The following is an 11,158-nucleotide window of genomic DNA, read 5'->3' as shown; positions in this document are numbered from 1 at the left end:
ATCCTGCTTATGTCAAAACCTGTTAACCTTTAATAATATAATATATATGCAACACATATATAAATACATGATATATGTACATACATACATAATTTTCCTAGAGATTAAAATCCACATTCTGAAAAAAAAACACATTCTAGTCTTATTAAAACTTAAATTAAATCAATACTTTTACCATGTCAAAACAATGTTAAGGCCTTGAATAGTAGCTCTATTTACCTGTTCCTCACTTTCTTTAACTGGTATATCTTTTAGTTATACATATATAATGCATCATTATCATTGTTTTGTACAGTTAACATAAATTTATGTTTAGGCTTCTTTCTGGGTTTATATTCTTTTTGAAAAAGTTTTTAATTATTTATTTTAAAGTGACCTGCTGGTGAAGAAATCCCCAAGTTTTTGTTTGTGTAGATATCTTTATTTTTACTATCACTTTTCAAATATAGTTTTGCTGGGTATTAAATTATGGATCAGAAGTTATATTTTCCAGCACTTTGAAGATGGCATTCTATAGTTGTAGTTGTTTTCACAGTTGTCTCCTTCTCCTCCTATTTTCTTCTTCCTTTTCCTTTTTCTTCTTCTTTCACTACTTCTTCTCTATCTCCTTTTCCTTTGTAGTTGAGATTGAATCCAGAGGCACTGTACAACTAAACCACATCCTCCATCCCTTTTAATTTTTATTTTAACACAAAATATCCCTGAAATTTAGTGATATTAGTGAGCAACTGAACAAGACCCTGTCTCAACTGTCTCAAAATAAATAAATAAAAAGGGTTCAGTGGTTAATTGTCCCTGGGTTCCATCTCTGGTACAAAACAAACAAACAAACAAAAAACCCAGGCAGGTTTCAAACTTGTGATTCTTAATAGAATAGAACTATTCTATTTAGGTACAATGCACACATTTTAATACCAGTCTGTTGAGTCACTAGGATTACAGGCATGTGCCACTATACCTGCTCACAGATGTCTTTTGAGAATATGGCTACCAAGTTTATTGTTTAGATATTGTGCCTTTTTCTCTCTCTAGCTACCTTCTATACTTTTTTTATTAAAAATTTCAACAGCTTTTCTATTATTAATGCCTAGTTTGCTTTATTTTTATCTTGCTTACACTTTTTAAAGTTTCTTATATCTGTGGGTTGATATGTTTTATCAGTGTGAGACAAAATTTAGCAGTCTGCCTTCAAATATTACTTTTAACTCATATTTTCTCTCTTCTTTGACTCAAAGTACATGTATGTTAAATGTTTTCAACATATCCTTTATGTGTATTATCCCCCATTATTGTTTTTAATCACTTGTTTTTTTTGTTACATAGTATATATATTATTCTGACTCTTCTCTTACATTGGTAGTTTTTTCTTCTTTTAGTCCTTTATCAAAATCATCAATTGATTCTGCAATCTGTGTATGGGGTGAAGGTGGGAGTTCATAACCCACTTGAATCAAAGTGTGGAATATGATATGTCAAGAAATTTGTAATGTTTTGAACAACCCACAATAAAAAATTAAAAAAAAAAAATAAATAAAAGTGGAATTGCTGAAAAAAAAAAAAGTGGAGCTAGTAATAATACCCAGTACATAAAGTTATTTTGAGAATTAAATGAAGGAAGCACTTAGATCAGTACTCAGAAAGTATGGTGGAGGGAAACAGCTCCCAGAATAATCAGGAAGCAGAGAGAGACTCCACTCTCCAGAAACAAATATATACAAACCCCCAAGCCACGCCCCAGTTCCCACCTCTTCCAGCCACACCCTATCACTTCAGTTGCCACTTAGTTAATCCCTATCAGGGGATTAATTTCCTGATTGGATTAAGACTCTTCCAACCCAATTATTTCTCCTCTGAACCTTCTTGCATTGTCTCACATGGGAGCTTTAAGGGGATACCTTATCTAAACCATAACACACATGAACAAACATTTGTGGCTTGGTAGACTCCTTGCAATAGTTAAGACTGTTAAAGCCAGGGTCACAGCTTAAAGGAGGGCATGGTTGATTTCGTTTGGGTATGTCATGAAAGATTTTTCAGGGTAGGAGGTCATGAGGTAGCATACTGACACTGGGGTTGGGGGAGGGTGCCATAAAAAAAAAAAAAATCATCAATTGAATTCTTAACTTCAGTTGTGGCTTTTTCAGTTTTAAAATGTAATTTGCCTTTAAAAAATACATTACAGTTTTTTTTGGTGGAGCTCTTTAATTTATTATGCATTTAATTCAAAACATTACTCATGATATTTTTGATCTGTCAGATCATTTTAATAATTGAATCATCTGTGTGTCTCTTTCTATTGTTTATTTTTATGACCCTCTTTATTGTTATGCCTAATAATTTTGAATTGAGTTTGGATATTGTGAATAAAAACCGTAATTGTTCTGGATGATGTTATCTTCTTCCTCAGCAGAACAATGAACTTCTAGTTATCTGCTAGATGTGGATTTAGGGTATTTATGATAGAACTTAACTTGAAATAAGTACTCTACCTCTTCTTTTTTGTTGGATACTATGCAATCTGGCATTACAAATATTTTCAACATCATATTTTTGTTTCTTTCAATTCACCTCCCCCATTCTATTTTATAGACCTACTTAAAATAAAACAAACATCAGGCTCAGGATTTGTACCATATTTGAAAAATCTGTTTCTTTCTTCTCCATTACTGAATCTCAAGAACCAAGATTATTGAATCTTTTTCCCTTTGATTACCTGGAATATTGAATAATTGCATTAGAAACTTTCCTCCCCCAAAGTTTCTATTTACTTTGGCTAGCATTTTTAAACTGAATGTAACCCAAGAGAAATCATTCCCCTCAATTTAATGATGAATCAACTGTATCCCCAAGACAAAACAAAACTTACCTGAGATCACATGCTTAAGTTTAACTCTTTGTCTCTTTGTCTAAGGACTAATTTTGAAAGACAAATGCTAGTGATAACTTAGAACATGGTTATAATTTAATACATTTAAAGATAAATCAAATGTCAAGAATCTTATTTTCTCCTGAAATATCTATATAATACCATGAATTATTTTCCCAAAGACATGCATGTGAATCCTTTTCTTCATTGAATATAGTTTTAAGTACTCAATATTTACCAGAAGTATTAAAACAATACACACATTATTAATACCATATTGTCAGTTTTACCTCTTAATACTTGATATTTACTTTTTGGAAAGGATATTTCATGTTTTATAAAACTTTCTACAATAATTTATGCTATAGCCTTGTCATTTCACATCAATTACTGCTCTGTAGACTATAACTACCAGGCATGGTAAGCTCAGTGGCTCAAGAAGCTGAAGTGGGATGGGGTCCGCAGAGGGGTGGGCGCAGAGGCAGGGTGGGAAAGTTCAAAGCCAGCCTCTCGCAGTGTAGGAAGTCCCTAAGCAACTTAGCAAGACCCTTTCTCAAAATAAAAAAGAAAAGTAAAAGTGGATTAGGAATGTGGAAATGTGGCTTGGTGGCTAAGAATCCCTGGGTTCAATCCCTGATACCAAATAAAAAACAAACAAAAAATAAAAATTAAAGAATGTGAGTACCGTCTGCTGATGTTATTCTGAAAAAAACTTATTTTCTTTTTTCCTTCTATTGGGTATTAAAATATTTTAAAATTATCATGAATAATGTTCAATAAATAGTATTAAAAATTGATCCATATTTTTATTAATCATCCTTTGTCACTATAACAAATACATGAGATAATCAACTTACTAGGTTTATTTAGATTTATGGTTTCAGAGGTTCCAGTCCAGGATCAGTTGGCCACCTAATTTTTAGGCCTGTGTTGAGGCAGGACCAATCATTGTTAGGAGTCTACTACATTCACCTCTGGCCAAGAAATAAAAAAGAAAAAGAGGAAGAAACCAGGGTCCCAGAATCCCTTTTAAAGTCATGTGCCGCCCCCCAGAGACCTAAATTTTCCCATTAGACCCCATATCTTAAAGATTCTTTACCTCCCAAAGTGTCACCCTGGGAAGAAAGATTTTGCTTTGTGGACCTTTAGGGACATTAAGGTAGTAACTATAATGATCTGAATGTTAAGGGAAAGTCATGATAATAGGGATAGTAATAATCTTACTAAATATAAAGGCAATGATAAACACATTTTCAAAGATTATAACCAAAACAAATTCTGTGACATTATTTTATTTCTTTACAAGATTGACCTCTGGAAATCAAATAACTTTCAGCTGACTGCATTTTCTGGTAATTTCTTATTTTTTCCAAGCTATATTTTATTATGAATTTCTTGGCACTGAGAATTACATGTTTTAAATGTAAAAGTATGCAGAAATATAATTATGGTTCTGTTAGTTCCTCTTGTCCTCACAGGTAAGGAAGATTTTGTAATGTTTAAAGAAATCTATGGAGTGTATATAAAAGCAGAATATTAAATATTTCAATTAAAATGTTGGTGACATTTTCTTTTGGCTATATTTATTAAGCGAAGTCAACTATATTGACTGAGTAAAATTCAAATGTAAGTTCATGCAAAAGAACAGTTGAGGGAATAATGGAACTAATATAGAAGTAAGCTGGTTATAAAATGGGTATTCTTTTCACATGATTACTTTTACTGTAATCTACACATCTGGCAAAGAATTGTAGGATTTTGACTTATTGAATAAATACAAGAGATATAATTACTCAAATTATACAGTAATAGAAACTTGGAGAAATGCTGTCTAGATATGTCTAATTTTAAAATACTGTCAGGGGCTGGGGTTGTGGCTCAGTGGTACAGTGCTCGCCTCGCATATGTGAGACCCAGGTTTGATCCTCAGCATCACAAAAAATAAATAAATAAAATAAAGATATTGTGCCTATGTATAATTAAAAAAATAAAAATAAAAAATAAAATAGTATCAAGATGCTTACTAAAAATTGTTTTAGTATATACTAAAAATTGTTTTAGTATATTTTGACTTCTAGAAAATTGAAATTTCCATATCACAATTTTGAGTAAACACAAAAGTGGTGATATTATAAAAAACATAAAGAACAGAATTTTCATTAATTTGGAAACTAGACTTCCAAAAAAGGAACTCAGGAAAGGATGTCATGAAATGAAATAGTTTAGTTATTTTAAAAATAACATTAGTAAAAATTCAGGACTAAACATTACAAATTAGAATAAAATTTTGTTTAATGAGTAACACAGAGGTAGTACATATCCTTTAAAATGATATGGAAAAATTTAAAGAAGATATCTAAGTAGAGAAAGAAAAATCAAAATTGTATTAAATGTTATTATGCCAGGCCTGGTGGTACATGCTTGTCCCAGCAACTAAGGAGGCTAAAGCAGGAGGATTTGAGGCCAGTTTGGGCAGTTTAGCAAGGTCCTATCTCAGAATAAAAAAATAAAAATAAAAACGGCTGGCCTGTAGTCCCTGTGATTGAGGAGGTGAAGGCAGGAGGTTTGCAAGTTCAAAGCCAGCCTCAGCAACTTAGCAAGACCCTATCTCAAAATAAAAAACAAAAATTAGAAAGGGCTTGGGACTTCGCTCAGTGGTTAAGACCCCCTGGATTCAATCCCCAGTACCAAAAATAAAATAGCCACTACTGCCACATCATGTCCACCACAAATATGGGAAGTTATACTTCATGTATGAATGATATGTCAAAATAATAGTCTACTGTCACATATAACTAAAAAGAACAAATAAAATTTTTTTAAAAGATCAAAAGCATTTAATGATCTTTGATAACCTCAAAATATTAATTTATTTTGACAATTATATAGTAATATTAAATAAATAGTTAATACCAAAAAAATACCTGGTACTGGGAAAAATATTTTTATCAGTTGGAAATATATAAACCCTTAACTAAATAAAATAGAACATTGCAAATTACTTTAGTAGGGATTTGGGTGTCATGATTTCAGAAGTGATTTTTTTTAATATTTTACTGATGTGCTTGTATTGATTCATTTCAATTTAGGTTTTAATATTTTGACTAGAGAAAGGAGATATACAGAGTCATAGAAAATATGTCACTGAAATTGGGTAATATTTGATAAATATTTGACAAACATAAGGTAAATAAAGCAAAACATGGAAAAATACTTACCCTTTCATCCACATGATGTCGCTGGACACTGACAAATCTTTTCTCCCTCCTCCAACATACAAAGCATACGGTGAGTACATTTTTAACAGGAAGGAAAAAGACCTTCCATTTGTGGCTCTGCTACAAAAGATCAAACAGGCGAGGGAATTGGGGAAAAAAAAGTAAATTTGGATTAAATTTCCAGAAGATATTTTGTGGCGATGCACTAGAGACTGGAGAAGTGCAACGAGATCGCGAGATTGCGATGCTATATTCCCAAAGAGGAAGTCCAGGATCCTGGCGCCTGCTGCTCTCACTGCTGATCCTCCCAGCATGCAAGAACGGGAGCGGCCAGCTCCATTACTCGGTCCCCGAGGAGGCAAAACACGGCACCTTCGTAGGCCGCATCGCCCAGGATCTGGGACTGGAGCTGGCAGAACTGGTTCCTCGCCTGTTCCGTGTGGCGTCCAAGGACCACCGGGAACTTTTGGAGGTAAATTTGCAGAATGGCATTTTGTTTGTGAATTCTCGGATCGACCGGGAGAAGCTGTGTGGGCGGAACACAGAGTGTAACGTCCACCTGGAAGTGATCCTGGACCAACCGCTGCAGGTTTACCATGTGGAGGTGGAGGTGAGAGACATTAATGACAACCCGCCTAGGTTCTCTCGTTCAGAACAAAGATTAAATATTTTAGAATCAAGAATGCCAGATTCGCGATTTCCGGTAGAGGGCGCATCTGATTTGGATATAGGAGTAAATGCAGAATTGAGATACAAAGTAAATCCTAATGAATATTTTGACTTGGATGTTAAAAGAAATGAAGGAGAAACAAAGGTTTTAGAGCTAGTTTTGAAGAAACCTTTAGATAGAGAAGAAACACAAGAGCATCGTTTATTACTAATTGCAACTGATGGAGGAAAACCTGAACTAACAGGTACAGTTCAGTTATTGATCAATGTATTGGATGCGAATGATAATGCCCCAGAATTTGATAAACCCATTTACAATGTAAAAATGTTGGAAAACACACCGAATGAGACTTTGGTTATTAAACTGAACGCCTCAGATGCAGATGAAGGTAGCAATAAGGAAATAACGTATTTCTTCAGTAATCTTGTTTCTGATGATGTAAAATCTAAATTTTCAATCAATTCTGATAGTGGTGAAATAAAAGTTAAGGGAGAACTGGATTACGAAGATTGTAACTTATATGAAATTAATATTGATGCTGTAGATAGAAGTACATTCCCATTAACAGGACACTGCAAAGTAATAGTGAAACTCCTCGATGTGAACGATAACTCTCCTGAGATGGCCATAACCTCCCTCTTTCTGCCTATCAAAGAGGACGCTCCCTTGGGTACTGTCATCGCCCTGATTAGCGTGTCCGACCGTGACTCTGGTTCCAATGGGCAGGTGACCTGCTCTCTGACGTCCCATGTTCCCTTCAAGCTCATGTCCACTTTCAAGAATTACTACTCGCTGGTGCTGGATAGCGCCTTGGACCGCGAGAGCATATCTGAGTATGAGTTGGTGGTGACTGCGAGGGATGGGGGCTCGCCTTCGCTGTGGGCCACTGCCAGCTTGTTGGTGGAGGTGGCAGATGTGAACGACAACGCGCCAGTGTTCGCGCAGCTGGAATACACGGTGTTCGTGAAGGAGAACAACCCTCCAGGCTACCACGTCTTCACGGTGTCCGCGCGTGACGTGGACGCTCAGGAGAATGCGCTGGTGTCCTACTCTCTGGTGGAGCGTCGGGTGGGCGAGCGTGCGCTGTCGAGCTACGTGTCAGTGCACGCGGAGAGTGGCAAGGTGTATGTACTGCAGCCTCTGGACCACGAAGAGCTGGAGCTGCTGCAGTTTCAAGTGAGCGCGCGCGACTCTGGTGTGCCTCCCCTAGGCAGCAACGTGACTCTGCAACTGTTTGTGTTGGATGAGAACGACAACGCGCCAGCTTTACTGGGACCTTGGCAACAAAGAGCAGGCGGCGCTGTTAGCGAGCTGGTGCCGCGGTCAGTTGGTGCAGGCCATGTGGTGGCGAAGGTGCGGGCGGTGGACGCTGACTCTGGGTACAATGCGTGGCTGTCCTACGAGCTCTTGCCTTTGGTAGGTGTCGCGCGCAGCCCGTTCCGCGTAGGGCAGTACACTGGCGAGATCAGCACCACGCACACCCTAGACGAGGCAGACGCGCCACGCCAGAGTCTGCTGGTGCTGGTGAAGGACCACGGAGAGCCAGCGCTGACCACCACCGCCACAGTGCTGGTGTCTCTTGTGGAGAGCGGCCAGGTGCCTAAGTCCTACTCGCGGGTGTCTGTGGGCGCCGGGAGTCAGGAGGCTGCGGTGGTGGATGTCAACGTGTACCTGATCATAGCCATCTGCGCGGTGTCCAGCCTGTTAGTGCTCACGTTGTTGCTGTACACAGCATTTCGCTGCTCGGCGACGCCCACCGAGGGCCCCTGCAAGCCTGGAAAGCCCACACTGGTGTGCTCCAGCGCGGTGGGGAGCTGGTCTTACTCACAGCAGAGGAGGCAGAGGGTGTGCTCTGGGGAAGGCCCGCCCAAGACCGACCTCATGGCTTTCAGCCCCAGCTTACCTCAAGGTCCCAACTCTACAGACACTGTGAGTCTTATTCACCCTATTCTTCCCTCTTAATTCTTGAACATTACATATTGCACGTTTTCTTCAATAATTTCTTTAGTTTTTGAAAATTAATAATAAATAATTAATAAAATAATTAATTAGTAATTATTATATCAGCTTCTTATATTTCTTATATTTGTACTAATTTATACTTAAAATTATATTATTTAAAAATTCTAGATTATTCGAGATATTTTTGTACTAATATGACTTGTAGTTAGTAATTTTATGTGATTTTACTAAAATAGACAACTAATTATCTTATTTCCATGTCGTATAATATTTTCAAAGTTTTTAGAGTTTAAACACATTAATTTTTAGTCTCTGGGAAATATTGTAAGACATATTTTAGAGTTATCTATTCCAATGTCTCATTTTATGACTACACAAAAGTGTTTTTACACCACTCCATCAAAAATGCTTTTTTCCTTTCTGTTTAATTGCAATTACTTTTTTACTACACTATAAAAATTTAATTTTCTTTTGTCAGTCAATTTGTGTGGTATTCCTTTCAACTCTGTCTAAAAAGTTGACTTTGGATACTAACTATGGATTTGTTATGTACAGCCTAAAATTTTAGGGTTAATGTCTCCTACTGAATAGGAGATGCATGTTTTATCACGTAAAAGTCTAGTAATACAAAAGAGGACAGGTATAATTTCCCTTCCACCTTCATCACAAAGCTTCTTAATATTCCTTATATTCCTTTTTCAGCACTTCAAACATTTCTATTTCTTGGTTATCCTTCTACAGATTTTAATCTTTATACACTAAACATTCTTACCCCCTTAAACATGTAACATTAGTATCAATTTTAATCTTGTTTGGATTGGGGATATGGTTCAGTGGGAAGGAGCTTGCCCAGCATTCATAAGGCCCTGGGTTCAATCCCAAGCACTGCAAAAAATATTTTTTAAAAATCTTGTTTCCTCCCCCACACACTTTACAAGATGTCTTTGTGATCATTACTTATTAAATAAGGATATTTATCATTCTATTATCTAGTTCTATACTGTTCCATGTGTTTATATGATAATTATTTTATATGATAATTTAATTTTCCCAAAACTTAACATTGACATTTACTGGAACAATTATTTAATTCACCTTAAACTTGCATATTTTTCAATTTATAAATTATTTATATTGGTGAGAAATGATTGTGATCTCTTTCAGTTGCAAAATTCCTAATATATTTAGTTAGAAATTTGTGCTACTTATTGCTGCTTTTCATTTTTAGACTAATACAAAAAAATAAATGTATTCTAATGCGAACTCCTCTCATGAGTTTGTTGTTTACAAATAGAGTTGTTTACACAAAACTGTACATTGGAATGTACACACACAACAGTCCTCTTCATATAAAATAATGAGAAATGTTTCTTCATTTTTTTTATAATTTAATTTTTTGCATAAGTGTTGGTTTAACAGAAATTATTACATGCTTCATACACTGAAATGTTAGTTCCCTGTTTTATTGAATTGCCAATTTCTCTTATTCTCACATGCATTTAATTTTATAATACCCTTCTGCCATATTAAATAGGTATTTCTAATATTTGAAGTACTTTGGGGAAATCTTAGAAATTGAGAATGGGTTCTTGCCACTGTTAACAACTGCCAACATTTAAAAAATTAAGTTAATTTTGAAATAACTCTTTAGCTTATGTTATCAATATTAAATTTTTCTGTGTGTGTGTATGTGGGGAAGGAGCTGCTTGTTTATAGAAAGATTGACTAAGAATATTTTTATTAACATAATCTCCCTCTACCAGAATGAACTATTTGAATAAACAAAATAAAGACAAGGTATAAGGTGTTTATCAGGAGGTCAATATTTTTCTTTTCCATATCAATTTATTTTACATAATGAATTTCAGTATGGTTTATAATTTTCTACCTGGAGCCAATAATATTTATTAATGGTATCCCAATTATGCATTATTAAGCTTTGAGGAATTGCTAAGAATTGCAATGGAAAGATAAGTAAGATACTTAACTTTATTTCATTTTTACAAGAAATTTAGTGTAGAAAGTACAATTAACTGAGATCAAAGTGTATAAAAAACAATGGCTACTAAAGAAAACCTTCAATCAGAAGACTTCAGATCAATGTATTTTTATGAAGACCTATCTTCACCTAAGTAAAAAAACCTTTCCTTTTGGGGGTTTTTATTGATTAGCAAATGAACTCCTTGTTTGTTCAAAATAACTGCAATAGGAAATTTGTGAAAAAGACTGCAAAATGGATCCACATTAATTACATTAACAATTTTTTATGGAAGGAAGAACTTTGTATTACACTTGTGAGACTTAATGTATGAAGAATTATGGAGAAAGGTGGAGATGGTCACTTGCATTTGCGAAGTTTTATTGGTGACTCTAATTTTCTTCTTTGAAAAAGGAATTAAATCACCTTCACTTGATGACATTAAATGAATTAATGGTGAAGGT

The 11,158-nt window shown here is 35.2% G+C and overlaps 1 protein-coding gene across 1 annotated transcript; it reads left to right on the top strand.

Annotated features, from left to right (window-relative positions):
- Window positions 1-6,328: 6,328 nt before the first annotated feature.
- Window positions 6,329-8,716, top strand: LOC114086381 (protocadherin alpha-5-like). Its single transcript, XM_027927657.3, has one exon. The coding sequence runs from the start codon at window positions 6,329-6,331 to the stop codon at window positions 8,714-8,716; it is 2,388 nt and encodes a 795-aa protein (XP_027783458.2).
- The last annotated feature ends 2,442 nt before the right edge of the window (window positions 8,717-11,158 follow it).

This window comes from Marmota flaviventris, chromosome 5, assembly GCF_047511675.1.
Source record: "Marmota flaviventris isolate mMarFla1 chromosome 5, mMarFla1.hap1, whole genome shotgun sequence".
NCBI lineage: Eukaryota > Metazoa > Chordata > Mammalia > Rodentia > Sciuridae > Marmota > Marmota flaviventris.
Note: the sequence above shows the minus strand (reverse complement) of the source record. Positions and strands in the feature narration are given on the sequence as shown.

Coding starts and splice junctions, on each gene's coding strand:
- LOC114086381 (XM_027927657.3), top strand. CDS start 6,329: ATGCTATATTCCCAAAGAGGAAGTCCAGGATCCTGGCGCCTGCTGCTC.